Source organism: Saccostrea echinata, unplaced genomic scaffold (genome assembly GCF_033153115.1).
Source record: "Saccostrea echinata isolate AGI-Se365-2 ecotype Australia unplaced genomic scaffold, CSIRO_AGI_Sech_v1 ptg000005l, whole genome shotgun sequence".
Classification (NCBI taxonomy): Eukaryota; Metazoa; Mollusca; class Bivalvia; order Ostreida; family Ostreidae; genus Saccostrea; species Saccostrea echinata.
In genome coordinates, this window is record NW_026889754.1 from 63,836 (window position 1) to 83,133 (window position 19,298).

Consider the following 19,298-nt stretch of genomic DNA (forward strand, 5'->3'; position numbering starts at 1 on the left):
CCCATTTTTTATTGACTAACATCAGTCGCGGCCGAGATTCGAATTCACGACCTCCCAATCACGCAGCGAGCGCTCTACCGACTGAGCTACCTGAACGGTTTAGTTGTATTTGAGTAAGCTGTCCAGTTTTTTTTCGGGGTGGGGGGGGGGGGGCAAAAACCCTTGGTTTGCTAAGATGGGTACGCATGGAACACCTTTTCCCTTTTTTGGAGACAACATTAGCATTTAAAAACAATTTTGCATGTACATGTATTACTTACTGTAATAAAAAGTTTAATGATCCAAGATAACCTCCTCCGTCACGAAATGTTGTTCGAAATATAAACGTCTCGGATCTAAATCTCGACTTTTATATTTCCAAACAACATTTCTCGACTTCAAAGGTTATCCTGCAACATTCACGAGATACTGTACTGACTATAGACGATAAGGAAAGGAACTAAATTGTATGACAAACGAGATGATTTCAGCTTTTCCATTTTCAATTTTCCTTGTATGTAGCTTGCTCTTTGTACGACAAATTTTATAGCGATGCATGCTGCTTACTGATAAGTTTATGTTAAAGGGATTTCAACAGCCTCGTCGAAAGTCGGTATTTCGTAAATTCTATGGTCGTTATAATTACTTTGTTAGCAAGTATGACCTATCATTGGGTCGTATTTCGGCTGATATCTTGCAATTGTTAGGCTTTTGTTTTTTTTTTATACTGAATTTTAGTACCGAAAAGTTCGTCTACCTGATCAATATATATGCCCACGGTGGAAGTGAACGGTCAACAAGGGATACTTACTCCTCCTAGTCACCTGATCCCACCTCTGAAATTTCCAGGGGTCCATGTTTTATGATCTCTTCACATATTTGCATTATTTATAGATTTTTTGAGAACGATCACTGTTCGAACCTTCACCTTTTACATATCAGAGCGTGTGTAATATAATTGTTATGGGGCATGTGTGTGTAAATTGCAATGAAGACCTCAAATAGTTGAATGACCTGACATCCCTAGGTACGGACAAGCCAAAGGGTATATAAAGCCAATCTTTGGATAAGAGAGAAAATCAGAAGTACACTCGCGGTACGCGTACACACCTCCACATCATCGCGGTTTGCGTTATTGGTATCACAAACTCGAGTTACTTCCTCCAATTAAAGAAAATTTATCTTGCCATAATTGTGATAATCATTCTAGGATTTACAGTTAGAAATAATTGTTAAATTATTTTTCAATATCTATGTGATCATTTTATCTTAATCTAGTTTTTTTTTTATAAGTTATCCAAATTATAAATTCAAATTATGATCCGCGTCAAGGTGTGAGCGAGGTGAGAAAATTTTTAATAAACACCTGTTTTTATTTTCCAAGTCACCCTTTTCTGTAAATTTTTTATTCTATAAACGTTGAAAGAACTTTGCGTCTCCATATGATTAATTTCTCACAATTAATTTCATAACTAAAAGATATCCGTATATCGTTGAACTTTTATGATCTTTGAATCTGTACATATTTCTCAAGTTTAAAATTTGTCACATGATATACAGCCGGGTTAATATCGTCGCTTTGGTCGAACACAGCAGAGACCCAATATATAAATCAGATTTTCCATCGTTAAGTCTCCTCATTAATATAGTAATAATCCGCTATCAACAGCATATGGCGTTCATTCTATACGCACTAATAAGCTCTGAGTATAAATAATTTTTAAACCGAGACAGGCTTTTGACAGATAAGTTGACGTTTAAGCGATTTCAACAACCTCATTTAAAGTCAGCGTTTGATAAATTTTATGGTCATTATAATGACTATGTTGAAAAATATAGTTTATCATTGGATCGAATTTTGACTTCTTCCATTTGTAAGGCCTTTCTTTTTATACTGAATTCGAGTACGGAATGTTCCGTCTGACTGATCAACACATAAGACTTACGGTCGGTGTGACCGATCATCAGGGATCTAAGTATCTGATCTCACCTCTGAAATTTCCGGTTTCCTTTTTTATGCCCTGTTCACAGATTTGTAATTTAAATAGATTTTTTTTTTAGATAAATCACTTTTCACCTTTTTCATTGTAAAATTATATACTCATGATTTAAATCCATTCCATTGGAAGATAAACTTCAAATTATACTATAAATTCGATGCAAAAAGCCATCCAATTCTGTAAAAACACAATACATGGACATATGTTCCAATTATTCCTGAGAATAAGGTAAGGGGCGTAAGCTGAAAAAAGCGAAATTTTGACAAAACGTAGAAATCTATCAAGTTTAACTTTAAACTTCATATCCTCAAACCAAATGATCCAGAATGAGGAATTAATAACATATGCAGATAACGAACAGTAATTAAGCTCATAAATCCATTGTGGCAATGCACTAAAGTACAATAAATTTGGAACAAAATCAACGCACTTTGAAAATTAAATTCAATGTGCGTAAAATTTGGGACAAAATCAACGCACTTTGAATTTTTTTAAAAAGTTCGTTAAGAGTGTACATCAACATTTTAACTATGGAGACACTCAACGCACTCTGAAAAAACTATGGAGACACTTAATGCACTCTGAAAAAATATGTATAAAATTAAAATTCTGGACTCGGGAACGAGGAGAAGACAGGTATTCAAAATGTATCCACAATGATTCCTCAGGAAAAAAATGGCATTTCAGGGTAACTAAAACATGCTTTTTGACATGTCTAGCCTTTTTATGATATCAAATTACAGATTTAGAATTATTCTGACTGCATAACTTTCGCTTACAAGATTTTGTTGAGAAAAAGTTATTAGTGAACGAGGTAAAAATTTCAGTCGAGTGAGTAATGTGGCTAAAGCTTATTTTTTTTAACCATCAAATAAATGAATCAACCATTGTTTCATATATGTTCACAATAGAAAGATAGATGAATATAATCGATTGATAGATAGATAGACTGATATATAGATAGATTTTAGAGAATTTAGAGAATGAGAGATAGAGAGAGAATTTTCATGGTATGGAAAAATCATAATTGCTCCCTTTTCCCTAAGAAAAATGCGATGCTTTAAGTCACTTATTGACCCCTACTTATTTCAGACTGGATAAAATAAAAGAGAAACGAAATTTTGCTATTAAACAATCATTCTTTCATCATTTCTAAAAGACCCATTTTCCTTTTATAACATTTACGAGAACCTTCGGGAACAAACCAACCTCTAAAAGTTTTATAACTTTATAACGTCTATATCTCAGATCCTGAAGTGACTTCATCACCGAAAAGTTATCTAACTAGACTCAAATAATTATTTATCATACCCAAAGTTGCACGAATATAAAACAAGCCTTGCACGTTTTTTTTTTTCAAAATAAGTTAATATGGTAGATATTAACGCACTTTGAAAAGAAATATTTTTTGTCAGAGTGCGTTAACTTGGTCCCAAAATTAACGCACTTTGAATTTATTTTCAAACGTTATAACAGTCCATTGAAACAATACAAATCGGTACACTCAGGGATTCTCTCCTTCATGTACAATACACAGGATTTTATGAATGTAACAACTGGGAGACATAAACCCGATGTGCAAGTGATAAGGGTCATATTTCTACATATGTGAGGGAGGTTGACAATAGAATAGGTGAAGTCATCACGTTTATAATAAAGTTTTATATTTAGGGTACCATACACGTCTTTTTCAAGTAAAATATCCAAATATAAAACAGAGTCAGACTCTATTGCATCTTTTATTTCATGTTCACTGTGATATATAGAGTCAACATATGAATGGAAGAAACTATTGTTATTTGATAATAAGTCGTCGATATATCTAAATGTCGAGTTGAAGGCCATAGCAGATGTATAAATTTTTAAATAAATTTATCTTCATATGAATACAAAATTTGATCTGCTAATATCGGGGCGCAATTGGTACCCACGGAAATTCTAAGAAGTTGTTTAAAAACTTGATCTCCAAAAAACTACAAAGATATTCTCAATCAGAATCTAAAGCATATTTTTCATATCAACTGCAGAGTACTTTTGTGTACAATCAGAATGTTGTTAGCAAAAAGATTTTGCAAATGGCCAATAACAGGGTAAATAAATTTAAGAGATTATTTTATTGAAAAATAAGCTTCCTGTAATTTCAAAAAGGTTTGACTTCAATTTCTCGTGGGGAATGGTTGTATGAAGTGTTTAAAAGTCATTACGTTTTGATGTTTTGATTTCCATCTCCTTAAAAGTTCCTTTGAGTTTTTAAGTATTAACATCTGATTTAATCCCCTTTTCGAATATACTGATTAAAATTTAAATTAAATAAAAATGAACAGGGAATCATTGTATTGTTTAAATTAAAATCTGATTTGTAAGTATTCGGCGTTAAAAGATAAAACGGAATCAAAACACACAATGAAGATTCAGAAAATAAGACACAAATGTTACATTTGAAAATGGTCTCTTTGTTGGTCGTGTAGTTTGCCGTCTAATGGAAGCATTTGCCATTTAAGGAAAACTTTAATTTTATATAATCATTTGGACATTTTTTGTGTTACAGCGTATCAATTCTTGCGAGTTAATCTGAATATCTTAACCTTTTTATCTGAAAATAATTCTAAGGAGAATAAGTGCAGTCGTTACTTTGTTAACAAAACGGCTTTTATTATTATTTTTTTTTTATACCAAATTAATTTTGATGGTCTTTATATATTTAAATCCTCCGTTTAAAAACAAGTATAAAACAATTCTATGTATATTGATGTTTTTTTTTTTTTAATTTTGTTTACAGTATCTGTGTCATGAATCTCCGAAACAGTGATCCTCTCTGTGCCCTGTGTAACGCACCTGCATTACAGAGTTATTGTAGTACTTGTCATATTTATGTATGTACCTCCTGTCTACAGTATCATATTTCAAAAACACACAATGTTGTACCATACAAAAAAAGAAATTTTATGCATAAGTACCCAAAATGTCCAAACCACACCAAGGAACATTGTGAACTTTACTGTGAGAAATGTGACATTCCCGTCTGTTTTAAATGCATCATTCTTGGTAAACATAATGGTCATCACCTCACAAATATTACGCAAAAACTCAGTTCAACATCAGAAACAATCCCACCTCAAAGGTTTATGGCATATATGAAAAAAGGAAAGACTGCAGTTCGCCACGCTCGAGGAATCGTGGTAGGATGTGCTGGAGCTGGCAAAACGTCACTTTTATATAGACTATTGGGAAAAAGTCTTGACGAAATAAATAAAATAGAATCGACTAAAGGACTTCATGTCTACGAACACATTTTTTTGGTAAAAAATGACGAATTGATTGGTAAGAGTTATTTTATATTTTATTCATTTATCTAAGTTTAACAATGAAATCAATTCTGCCACCGGACTTCATGCTTATATATATATATATATATATATATATATATATATATATATATATATATATATATATATATATATATATATATATATATATAAGCACTAAAAATGACCAACGACAGGAACAATAGAAATTGTCAAATTTTCGGGACGTCCTGTCCCTTCCTCAGGACAAAGTAAGAAGTTAAGAAGTCATAAAAATAAAAGAAATAGAAAAACAAAAACGGCTAGTACTACTACTAAACTACCAAATACTATTTATTTACAATGTTACATGTTTATTTGAAGTTTATAATCAGTTGTAAAGAAAGAAATCCGGACCGCTATGAAATACGTCCGGTCTCTCGGGTGTACTCTGGTAAGGTGCGATTTACTTAATTGAACGAATCAATTATCGCTAATCAATTACGGCCAAGCAGTAAATCGTACACTGTCTTATTCTCTCAAAATAGCGTAACTTTACTTGATAAACAGAAACCAAAGAGAAATAATTTAGATGCATTATACATGTCATTTGGAAATGTTTTAGGACTGTTTATCGGATAAAAGAAATAATTAACAAAAATGTAAGCAAAAAATCTGTGCGTGGGTTGTTCAAATTCGGATAAGTTATCTGGGTAAAATCTAGGAAAAAAATTTTTTTTTTCTTGAGTTGATTTTTTCAAAAATTGAGAATTGTTAATTGAGTTTGATCATGTAACACCTATTATAAGTGAATATTGAGAGTTTTTCAACAATTTTTAGCATTTTTAAAAAAGTGAATTCTAAATGTACCCATGGTTTTTAATTACTTAGAGATATATTATAAATTGTTTCTTTATAGTAGAGGTGGCAACAATGTGTCATGTTTTTTTGTGAGAATGGTTTGTTTGTTTTTATTGGTCTTTATGGGCTCAATATAAATTCAAAGTACCTGAAAATCTCAATTTCCCCAATCTTTTCGGCTGTTACCATGGCAACCAAGACACATAGCAAACACATTTTTATGAAATATGTTTATAGTGTCAAGTTGTAATAATGATAAAACTTTCATCAAAGTTGGAGAAAATGCGTGGCAAAGAAGTTTAAGTATATACCAAGAATAGATCTTTAACTTAAGAAATAAATCTGACAATATGAACTTTAGTAGTAAAGGGATGCAAAAAATATTCGGGTAGCCCATCTCTTTCCTATTGACTGTTTTTACGAACTTTGTAGAGCTTAGTGATATTTTTTCACATTTTGAAAGAATATAAAAGAGATATTTTGTTGCAGTGTAAAAGAATATCAGAAGTATGGCAAAACTCTCAATTTTCCTTACCTTCCAAAAAAATGTTGTAAAATTGTAAAACAATACCCACTGGCCTCAGTGAAAGTGGAGAGAAAGTAAAAATCTATAATGACAAGGATTAATCTGCCAAGGTTTCTCTGTTGTGAAAAAAGACAGAAGTATTTTCCTGTCCGGAAACATTATATTACGCATTGGCATGTGAACATTAACCCCCCCCCCCCCCTCACACATACACAGTAAGTACACCAGAGCCCAGTGATTTTTTAAGAAAGTTTTTTTTATTTAACTAGACATACCATTTATCCAGTACACATGCACTTGCAATATTTCTTGTATAAAAATACCAATATGGACCCCACTCACAGTGCTTTTCTCTTAAAAAGATGGATATTTATTGGGTGGCCCTCAGATCTATATCTTTGGCGGCCGCATGAAATTTATATGGTCATTAATTGATGTGGCGACCGCCTGATAAGTTTCATGTGACTACTAGAAATATTTATTTTGTGATCGCCAGATGTCTTTATTTGACGATAAATTTATCTGGCGGCCGCCAAATAATATTATTTTTATCTGGCACCTACAGGCTTCCGTATAGAATAAACTGGAACACATTGACAATTTCATTACACGGTTACAGCCTAAAATATTTACCAAAAATATGATGACACATTATTTGCGATAAACAAGGTACATGACGTTTGAGGCCGATTTTTTTTTTTACATAAAATTTACGGACCATTTTTATTATTTTTAGAGCAGGAATCATATACAGAAAATGTATGAATTCTTCGAAACACCTCTTCTAAGCTCCAGGGTATTCACCTAAGAAAGTTTTAAATGCATGGTTATGACAAACAGGGGTGCCTTTTCTAAAGTTGTTAATTTTCTGGAAACTTGGTTAGGGGTTCTGGTGTGACAGCAGAGCTTAATTGATCATATAGTGAAAAAAATAAATATGAAGATGTCAAATAGTAATTAGGCTCAAAGTCCATTGGAAGAATACTACATGTTGTAATGCGAGCAGAGCAAACACAGATGTCTCAAAGATCAGAGGATGGATCAGGTGCCATGGAACAGTAAACATCCCTTGTAGACCAGTCACTCAAGCCGTGTGCTAATTGACATGATCAAGCAAACGGAAAAAATCCGTACAAAAGTCATGGTGAAAAAAATGGCCTCACAATTTGCATAGAAAACGTCATTCAACATTTGACTTAACGATAGATTGTATTTGCTTACAAGGTCATTGTATCGACCATGGAATTTTCATTATGTTGACTTTAAACGGGACTGTTGATATCTTTGTATCATCAGCTTACTTAACAATATCTTGCCTCGTTTAAGTAATTATTCGAATGTAGAGCATGACGTTGCTACATTTATGATGGAAGGTGATAACAGAAAAAGATACAATCATTACGTTTATCATAAAGATTTGTTGTTAGGTTGCCATTAAAGCCTTTTCCTGTAAAATAACCAATTATTTAACAGATGTGTCGGACTCTATGGTGTCCTTTATTTTGCGTCAAAAGGATATATTGAATCAACGTACGAATGAGTATGAATATTGTTTATTGATAAAAGGTCGTCAATATTGTTGGAAGATTTTATCTCCCAAAATTACATATAAAATGTATTTTTCTTTTTAAAAAACGTCTTCTCTGTCTATGGGTATTTAGCAGATAAAATGACCGCATGGTTATGATTAGCAAGCATGCATCTTTCAAAATTCTGAAATTCATAGCCCCTAAGTCAGAGGTTTTTATGTAAGGGAGGGACTCAAAGATATCCGTTAACTATGAAAGAAACAGAACATACTGAAACGAAATGTTTTTGGAGGTCCGTGTTTGCTCTGCTTTCGATTTGTGTTGTTTAAATGGACTTTGAGCTTGAATACTGTTCGCTATATCCATATTTCACATAAAAATTATGACATTGCTGTTCTAGAGAATCCACTTTTAAATAGTTAAGTTTGATATTCAAGTTTGCATTCTTATTTATGTTTTGGCCATGATACATTGTAGCATCCAGTGATAATGCCTTAAACAAACGACTGATCAGAGTCCCATTGTCTGCACTTCAAAAGATCGAGCAAAGTGATGAAAAGGAATCAATGAATAGAAACCATTTTGAAAGCCCATTGCCAAACACTGCATTGGGTCTGAATGAAAATGATACAGATGATCTACACCTGACACAAGATGAAATGAGAGAAATACTAGATGCAAAGGAAAATGAAACAAGTGTCAGTATGATTGATTTTGCAGGACAATTTGCTTATTATGCTTGTCATCAGATCTACATGAGATCGGAAGCATTCTACATACTGGTGATGGATATGAGTAAAGCTTTCCAAGATGCGGTTAATAGTGAAACAAATGAACGCCAGGGTTCTATCTTTTCTACGTGGACTTACAAAGGTATGATATTTATAAAACAGGATTACCAAATACTCCAAATCTAGACATCATATTCTCTTCAATAAAAGAAGGTCAAACTTGAAGTTCTCTGGCCTTGTTCGACCAAATAGGATTCGATACGCAAGAGCATGCTCTACGTATAAACAATTTCTAAAACAAGATAAATTATTGACAAACAAGATGATGAAACAAAAATATAAGAAGTCTCGTTTAAAGACATCATTTCGTTAGTTCTATGGTCGATACAATGACCTTATCAGCAAATACAGTTTATCATCAAGTCAAATGCTGACTGACGTTTTTCATACTAATTGTTAGGCCATTTTTACACACTGAATTGTCGACGGATTTTCCCGTTATTTCCCGATCATGACAAGGAGCACACGGCGGGAGTGACCGGTCGGCAGGGGATGCTCACTCCTCCATGGCACCTGATCCCACCTCTGATGCTTTGGAGGTCCGTGTTTGCTCTGCTCCTATTTTGTATTGTTTAATGGACTTTTGAGCTTGAATACTGTTCGTTATCTCTATATATTTCATTCAAAGATTTATAAGAGAAGCATAATTCTCATAAAGAACAAAAAAGGCACCACAAAGCCGACAATTCCTCGCAAGAGAGTACGATTCCTGTAACGCACATCCCAGTAAATGGACGTTACATTAACCCTCTCACCTACTTCCACGAAAAGACGAAACGAAATTCCCATATCAAAGGGACTCGAAATTAAAGAAACCACAGAGTCTTCCAAATCTGCTTTTTTTTTATATTTTACAGAAAATAGATCATAGTGGTCATCTCGCACGTAAACTGCATGATAAACGATATGACTTTAACTTTTACATGGTCGACTTTCCAACTTCGATATATAGGGTTTACGGCGGGTCAACAGTGACACTTACTCCTCCTAGTCATTTGATGCCAGCTGTTAAGGTTCCGGGGTCTGTGTTTTATTCCCTGTAAACAAATTTGTTTTGACTTTAAGAATTTTAAAGTCTATGTATGTATGGCCACACCAATAACATTTCTTGTTCTTTCGACAACTGACCCCCCTAAAATTGGGGAGAGCAAGCGATTTGATAATCATAATATTAATATTTTTTATCAACATAATTTCCAGGCGAAGAAGTCAAATAACGAAGCGAGCAATTGTATATTTTTTTTGTTTTCCTTTACATTTCTAGAGTAAATCATTATGAAGTCTTTTCCAAGTCCCCTGATCATATAAGCCATTCAATATTCTATACTTATGCATAAATAAAACAGTCATAACAATATTGTTGCTATGGTTTCTCACTTTAATTACATAATGACTTTCCTCAATATGTACAAAAACAATTAAAAAAAATATATATATTATATTCATTCGTTTACATGTTTAGAACATTATAGGACATTTGATACAGGTTCTTTAAATGTTTTCATAAAGGTACAAAATTCTGTACATAAATCTACTGATGATATAAGACATTAACTCTCCTATGCACATCAAACCTTTGGTCCATGTTTTTGCCCTGTTCATAATTGGAATTACATTAAACTACATTTATGAGATTTATCACTGTTTGTTACCTTCATTTGAAAACTGTATTCACAAAATGTGATGTGAACAGACTATATATACAATCATATAAAAACTGGCCAATTCAAGCAGCACTATTATTATTATTATTACTCTGTATTTATGCACAATATCAGAAGCCATTGTCCCAAATTTTAATTCACATAATAAAAAAAGGCACAGTAGAACCGTCAACAAGTATGTGTCACTACTATTTATCATTTACAATTAATGCCAGCAGTGATAAGTTATTATTACATATAGTAGGTCACAAATATATATATTAAAATATAATAAACACTGAGCTCAGAATAACAAGGTTGAACATCAGTTATAAAATGAAAAAATATTATTAAAACCAAAACTAGTTTTTTTTTCTCAAGAGTTGGCTGATATATATTTAGAAATAAAGTGTCAAAGTTGTTTAAATTTTATGGGAAGCTACTTCGACGAATCAAGGAAGATAGATACTTTGATTTCTTCTGGCTGATCCACGACAGCTTGGAATAAGTACATGTAAAAAAGGAATCTGTTAAAGAATTGTCTGAGGTGGATACCAATTACCGGTATTCTATGGCATTATGGAAATATTATCTACCTTCAGTTTGCATGCACTGTGGTTCAGCTGAAGATCTTCTTGAATGGTGTCTGCACTATATGAACAGTTCTCAGTTGTGAGTCAGAGTCCAGTTTATTTTCACTGTAGAAATTCAGGAAATACCACCAAATCTTGCTGGAGCTAGGGCTTCAACACTCAATATCCAAAGGAAATAAATGAAGTAGCTTAGAAGTCTACCTAAAATAAAATAGATGCAGCTTAATAAAATTGTTTAATACATGGTTATTCAGGGAAAAAAAATGTATATATGCATTTTTTTCTAGTCTTAATTCCTTACACTTACGTCTAGGCATCTCCACAATTTGATTTATGTCCATGGTGTTTTTATCTGCCTAAACATAACAGATCTGCTCTTTCCAATCCTCACTGTTCACCACGATGGAGGTATTAATTTAACTTGTTTCCTTTGCCGTAACTCTAAGAAGCACCACAGGAGTTCGCAATTTTATCAATAAAGTCAATAAAAATCACTCGATTGACCAAGCCATGAGCCATGCGTTAGCATAGCGAACAGGAATGCAACGCGTTTTGGGAGAAATTTACCAATTTGCTTTTATCCACTGCTTATTCAATACAACTTGTTAGCATTCATGTCAAACAACATTTCTCTGCTAAAATTTGTTCTCTAACCCTTCTCGAATGCTGTCAATACCCACTTTCTTCGATTTCGCGTAAACATTCATTTTACCGAGAAGCCATTGCGTGATGTCACATCAAACCCGAATCTGACAGATAATTATTAAATTAAAAAAAAAGATAGAGAATGAACTTTAAATTATTTTCTGTTGCTTTATATTATCTCCTACTTACCAAATTGTACCAGCAAAGTTGTTGGACACGACGAATTTTCCATTTTCCTTACTCAATATTTCAATTTGCGCGCACATACAACTGAAATTATCGCCCTTTGTTTTTGAACAGCTCGACATGGTTTCTCGTCACAAAAAAATATAATCGGGGGATATTAAGCATTATGATTTATTCAATTTATTTATAAAATAAAATATGTACAATAATTGACAACGTGTTTATTCATTTTTTTTATTTAAAACAATCGAATAATATATTTGTCGGGTCCGGGTTTGATGTGACGTCACGCAATGGCTTCTCGGTAAAACGAATGTTTACGCGAAATCGAAGAAAGTAGGTATTGACAGCATTCGAGAAGGGTTAGAAAGCAAATTTTAGTAGAGAAATGTTGTTTGATACGAATGCTGACAAGCTGTATTGAATAAGCGGTGGATAAAAGCAAATTGGTAAATTTCTCCAAAAACGCGTTGCATTCCTGTTTGCTATGCTAACGCATAGCTCATGGCTTGGTCAATTGAGTGATTTTTATTGACTTTATTGATAAAATTGCGAACTCCTGTGGAAGCACGCTTAAAACAGTTTGTGCAACTGTGTGTGCCTCATTGGAGTTAATGACCGTGTTTTTTTTTACGACAGATACCGTCAAATTAGCTCAATAGTCAATGGATGTAACTGTCCAGAGTGTCAAATATCCTTTCTCATGCAAATTGATCAATGTTGTCTCAGTTTTGCCGACGCGTAAAATTTACTACTTATTACCGAGCATTAAAAATAAAACAAAAAAATGGGGCGGGAAATGGAACAAAAATTTCCGGAAGCAGGAAATTTAATATAATATTATTTTTTACGTTTCTTTAAAATACGAGCGCGCGGGTCCGACGTACAAGAAATTTTATTAATGTGGCCTTTGTTTCATTTACCTTTTTATTCATACAAAATCTGCTTAACCTTCATCACAATATTACTTACGAAAACAATGTTCCAATCCGCTTGAAGTTACTCTTACATGTAAAATTCGCACCATTATGAAGAAAAAAAAATTATTTATACTAAATAAAAGAAAACTAAATGAGAAAGCATGAGTTCAATAGGTACTCAAGTTATATAAACTTGTATTACCTTGGTCAGAACGGTTAGGCTTTTTAATTAACTATTTTGCGACTTATAAAGAATAAAATGCAATAACTCCCTTTATTCAATATAACATGAGCTGCAATTTTCATTCCTTGATATAAAGTTTGCATTACAATTGCTGTGATAAATGATTTAAAATGAAAGTTTACATAAGGGATTTATTTTTGGTCCAGGTAATTATCATGGTCCATCGATCTCGTATGTCCATTTTCTACGTTTGTGTTTATTAATAATAATTGAAATGAATTATATTTATTACTGAAATTTGTTACTAGATTATCTTTACTTCTGGCTTGACTCCATAAAATCGTTTAGTGGAACTTCTGCACAAATTCTTGTGGTGGCTACGCATGCAGAAGGCAAGACAGATGAGGTATTTGACATACGTTTTATGACAGATTCCTAATGAGTAAACTGTTGTAAAGCTCCAATATAATGCACCAAAATATCATTCAATAAATAACCTGCTTTTATATACTAGCGAAAAAAAAGAAACTGCACAATACTTAAAGTATAAAATATAAGAATTAAATATTAACGACTATAGATTTAAATCAGTAGCATGATTTAAAATGCATTGTTTACAAATATGTGGGATTAATTTGTGTTAACGTCATAAAACATCACTTGTAGGACGGTAGAAAGACACATTTACTTGAAAGGCGATTCACAAACTTAATACCGCGTATGGCCACCATTTGAATTCACGCATGTTTAACACAGGCGTCTCATTGATGATACTTAATTATCTAAAAATTCCTGGGGAATGTTGTTCCAGACATTGGTCAATTCCTGGCCTAAATCGTCCAATGGTTTAGTTAATAACGTAACCGTCTTTTCAATTCATTGCATGTGTTCAATTGGCGATACGTCGGGCGAAACTGCTGGGTAATAACATCTCTGACAACACGGGCAATGCGGTCTGACGTTATGCTGTTGCAATGTAATTGGATTTTGTTGTCATTACGCTATAACCTTCAAATTGTCGACGTTGCAGTACACACGCATCCAAGTAACTCTCCCCATTCCGAAGATAAAACCTGTCACTGCTGTCCAAATGAAATCTTGATTCATCAGTGAGCAAAAAATAGGCCCATTCTTAAAATCGGTATCTTAGATGTCTCTGACACCATCTTGTGACGTTGAAGTAGTATTGGACGTATCGGAGGACGTCTATGTCTTACGTTATACTCACACAAGTGATTATTTTTAGTTCTTGTACTTAAACCGGGGATGCTACGAGCAGTCAAACTTGCTGTCTGAAAATGATTTTGCAGATGCATGCTATGGTTATCTTTGCGAACCTACGACTCATGGGGGCGTCCTGAACGTTATCGATCCAAAGCGTAGCCGCATTGTTTGAACCGTCTCCATAATGTCAGGTTAATGTTTCTGACACCAAATTGTCGTGCAACAACGTTTTTGGCCATCCAAGCCTGCAACATTCCAGCAACATAAAGATATTGATTTTCATTTAGACTAAGCAGATTTATAGATCCTGATAATACCAAAGTGAATTTGTCTCATACAAACATCATTTACCTGAGATACCATGCGAGTACGATTCATTCAAAAACCAACATGTGGTTGCCCACCATGTAAAATCCGTCCAATAGTCCAAGCCTATTGTCATTAATATCACTACATCTATCGAATATTAACCGCTCATAAATATAAACAATATGCTTTGAGTCCTATCTTATATATACTAATGCAGTTTCTTTTTTTTTCGTTAGTATATTTATTATCTTTCAATGTTGGGGTTGGAGTTAAAATAAGAATAATGTGAGTAAAATTTGCTTTATTATTTTCATTGAACCGTTTGAAGCACAGTAATACAACTTACAATTTTTTTAAAAAATCTTAGTGACTTATACATTGCATGCGTTTACTCCTCAAAACTATTAATTTCCGGATTTTTTGAAGACGTGTTATTTGCCTAGATTACTATGGCACGACAAGTCAAGGAAAGCCTTGCAACGTTATAATAAATAAAGTTTTTGATGTTTCTTGTCGGTATTTTTCAGGAAATTCAGAGCTTATTTTGATGATGAACACAATTGTGACCTTGTTTTTATTTTACTTTTTGTACACCTAGTCGTTATAAATTTTCAAAATAGGAAAAGGACTCTTTCTGGGAGAGTCTTTGGACGTTATTACCAGAGTATGATAAGACGAGGATTTACGACAGTGACTTTGCATTAGGACTACTGGAGATGAATGAACAAGGGAGGCATGCTCTGGAGAGTCTAAAAACATCAATAGCAGACGTAGTATCGCAAATCATGGACACAGGGATAGAAGTTCCCTCAGCTTGGGCTCTTCTTGAGCATCTCTTGAAAAAAACAGAAAAACCTATCTTGTCAATCAGTGACATCAACGAAGAGAATAAGAAACTTCCTGAAGAATACCAATTGAAAAGTCAAGAAGAAATATATGATTTTCTGTCCTTTTTCCATAGTCATGGAGTGTTACTATTTTTTATGGAGGAAGGACTGAAAACACACGCAATTCTCGGTATACAATGGTTTTCCGATGCATTCAGTAAACTTATTGCCGACAAGAGCCACATAAATAGAGACTGTCAACGACGACATATCAAGGAATGGGACTATTTTAATGCCACGGGAAATCTGAAGAATTCACTTGTAGATGCTCTTTGGAAAAAGGAACAATCTTATTTGGAACACAAGACTGAGCTTATGGCATATATGGAGAGACTACGAATGTTAGTCAACATTGGTGAGTCAGAAGGCGAAATATCTTGGTATGTTCCTTGCATGAACAATAAGCGTTTTACACGGGATGTTTGTAGATGGGAAAGGAAATACTCGTCAATTTTGAGTTTTCGGTTCATATCCTTTGCCATGTTCGTGTATTACAGACTTATTGCATATTGCATGAGTTTCCTCAAGTGGAATGTGCAGTTGGATAAAGAAAACAGCCTATGTCTTTATCACACAGCAGCAATTTTTGAAACCCAAAATCACACAGTTATCGTTGGTATAATTGATAATGACCTCCAGATTCAAGTCCTCCGAATCAAGAATCTGAATCCCAAAGTTTCATGTGAAATTGGAAAAACAATCGAATTTGCCTTAACAGAATTGACGAAGACATTTGATGAGAAGAAGTCCTTCGTAAAAGGTTACAAATGTTTGAATCTGTTCTGTAGTGAAGATGATATGTCATTTATTCCAGAAAATAAACTGTCTGGGGTCCAATGCAACTGTCCAATTGAGGAAAAACATGAAATGGATGTACAATGGACGCTCTATTTTTGGAAGGAGGTGCGTACCATGTTTTTGTTTTTAAACCAAAGCAAAAATAATAGAAAAATCTGTAAGTCTCTCCTTTGGACTTACTTTGACACGAAGTGATACGTCATGGCCACGATTTAAGGGTTTTTGTAAAACTTTTTTTTTAATTTAAAGCTTTTATGTGTGCTTTTCTTTTGTAGTATATATATGTTGTATTTAGAACAAAAATATTTCAAATTCATGATGAAAGGAAGTAAATAAAATATATATATATATATATTCTTATATATATATATATATATATATATATATATATATATATATATATATATATATATATATATATATATATATAAAAGTAATAAATATCAAGTTTAAAAACTTCACTGGGAAATGGGTTGGTACATGATCAAAACTTCGGAGGTCTGAGGTCTTCACAGGATTTGTTCACGAGACCAACCCACTTCATTTCCCAGTAAAGTTTAAAAACTTGTTATCTATTTCTAAAATAAACTTGGTAAATATAATACATATCACAAATAGGTTTCCAGTGCTCTTCATAATCTAAAAATATAAAATTTCTTAATATTGTCCCCACAATATTATCTAGCATTGAGATGCTTAGTTTAGGCACATTTTTAACCTTCTAACAAAAATTAATTGTTTAACAGTAAATATTAATATATTCTGTAGCTTAAACATGTTTTTATTGTTGAGTTTGCCAAAAAGGATATCTTTTCTATCAAAATTCATGGAAAAATGAAATTTATTAATAAACCACTTCTCAAGATGACACCATATTTTTTTTTACATGGACACATTCGAAAAATAAATGTTCAATTGTTTTAACATGTTGCAAAAGGAGCATGCAGGTGTTTCAATTAGTTTAAGTTTATCTGGTGCAATAATCCTGTGCAAAAAATGAATCTGCAACCAGTGAAACTTTGCTTCTTTACTTACTTTAAAAGTAAGTTCAAGTATTTTGTTCCATTCTATATCCCAAAAAATATTCCATTATTTTTCCTTTTTTCCATTGCCTTAATTGTTTATATTTTTCTTCTTCCTAATGAGAATACTGTACATATTTATACAGCGTTTGTTGCTTTTGTAAAAAAAATTATATAATGGGATTTAGGGATGAATGGTTAATTTTCTTCTCTTTTTTTCAATTTTTGTACTTTTCAATATTTTTAAAACATCTACTTTTAAACCCGTATATTCTACAAAATTTGTTTTTACATTTAGATTTGTGAGGTATTCAAGGTTTACAATTTTTTTAAACTTTGATTGCCATTTTTTTTAGTTAAGATAATAAATAATCGGTCTATAGTCATCTTGGAAATACAATTTTAAGTATATGAAAATTAAAAGAAAATTGACACATCGCAATTTGCAAGCCCACCCCTTTAAGAATATAATAGTCGTTTACTAATGAACAACTATATTTTCAGGATATTGTTTGCGACAAGAATCCAAAGTCGTTTGGAAGAAATCTTGACGGTCGTACTAGATTTGCAAAACTTGGAATGGCAATAAATGATGTGTTAACTCAGACATATAGAGACATTTTAGAGAAAGAGATTCCCTCTTCTCAGATAATGGGTAAAGTGGAATTAACAAAAAGATATAAAAACCTCCACTGTGAACAACAAAATCTTTTGAAGGACGCCAAAAACTCTGGTTATAAAAAATTTGATATAACTCTTCTCTATACTCTGATGAGAAACTTTTCTACAACAACCCCGAGGCCAACACATGGTTGGGGTTTAAAGGCCCCACCTGCAGCAGGGGAGATAACTGTGGGGGATGACATTGAAAGGATCCGACTGATTCGAAACAAAGTGTATGGTCACGTTAATTCAGCTTCAGTCTCACAAGCAGAATTTGATGATAACTGGTCAATCATCTCTGATATCTGCAAACGACTTGAAACATATACTGGAAAAAGCTACTCAAATGAACTTGATAACATTAAGAAACTTTCCTTGGGAGAAGATAGCCGAGAGGCAATTATAGAAAAAATTAAAGTAAACAAAGAAATACTCGATAAAATGCAGTCAATGGAAACTGGTATACAGTCTATACAGATAGATGCAAACTTAATAAAAGCAGATTTGCAAGAAATAAAATTAGCTGTGACTTGTGAGAGGAAAGGTAACCATATATTTTCATGTATCTGTGAAAATTTGCTAGTAGTAAAACATTAAGGTACTGAAAAAAGAATATTTTAGCAAAATATATTAGGGGGGACCAATCCACTGATATGAGTTAAATTAAAAACATTGACTTTTATGTACTTTTGCCTGTATTTTTCAAATTATATACAAGATTGGATTGTTGACTTAGGACAAATATAACTTTTGCATGACTTGTCAAAGGTTCAACAGGTATGTTGTCAATCACCCCTCCCCCCAATGAAAAGGAGGGTTTGTTTGTTGTCATCCTTGTAGTAACGTTTCATAATGTTGTCAAATATAATGAAAATACATTTAAAAGAAGTAAACATTTTGATATACCTGGATTAAGATCACCCTTATGAAATGAAGAATATCACAAAATTTAATACTACGCTTATGAGAAGAGATGAAATTATCATTGCTTCCCTGTCTTATTTTTTCAGATGAAGAGGAGTCTTGTTGGCCAAGAAGGTGTGGAATCTTGTAAATGTAAATGTACTGTTTGCTTTCAAATAACAGAAAAAGGATATTACACTGTAGTGAGAAAAACTTATTTTATAGAATGTTATCAATTATACATTTAGAGCAAACATATATTTTACTTTATTTACATTTGCAAATATTTTTCTTAGATGAACCTATTGAAGAGAAAATATGTTCAATTCTGTATGAACTTATTAGGGGGTA

At 32.8% G+C, this 19,298-nt stretch overlaps 1 protein-coding gene across 1 annotated transcript; it reads left to right on the top strand.

Moving 5' to 3' along the window:
- Positions 1–7,646: 7,646 nt before the first annotated feature.
- On the top strand, positions 7,647–19,098 carry LOC133179905 (uncharacterized). The gene is made up of 6 exons (XM_061314581.1): positions 7,647–7,695; positions 8,657–9,052; positions 13,450–13,547; positions 15,295–16,464; positions 17,886–18,588; positions 19,055–19,098. The coding sequence occupies exons 1-6, from the start codon at positions 7,647–7,649 to the stop codon at positions 19,096–19,098; spliced, it is 2,460 nt and encodes an 819-aa protein (XP_061170565.1).
- The last annotated feature ends 200 nt before the right edge of the window (positions 19,099–19,298 follow it).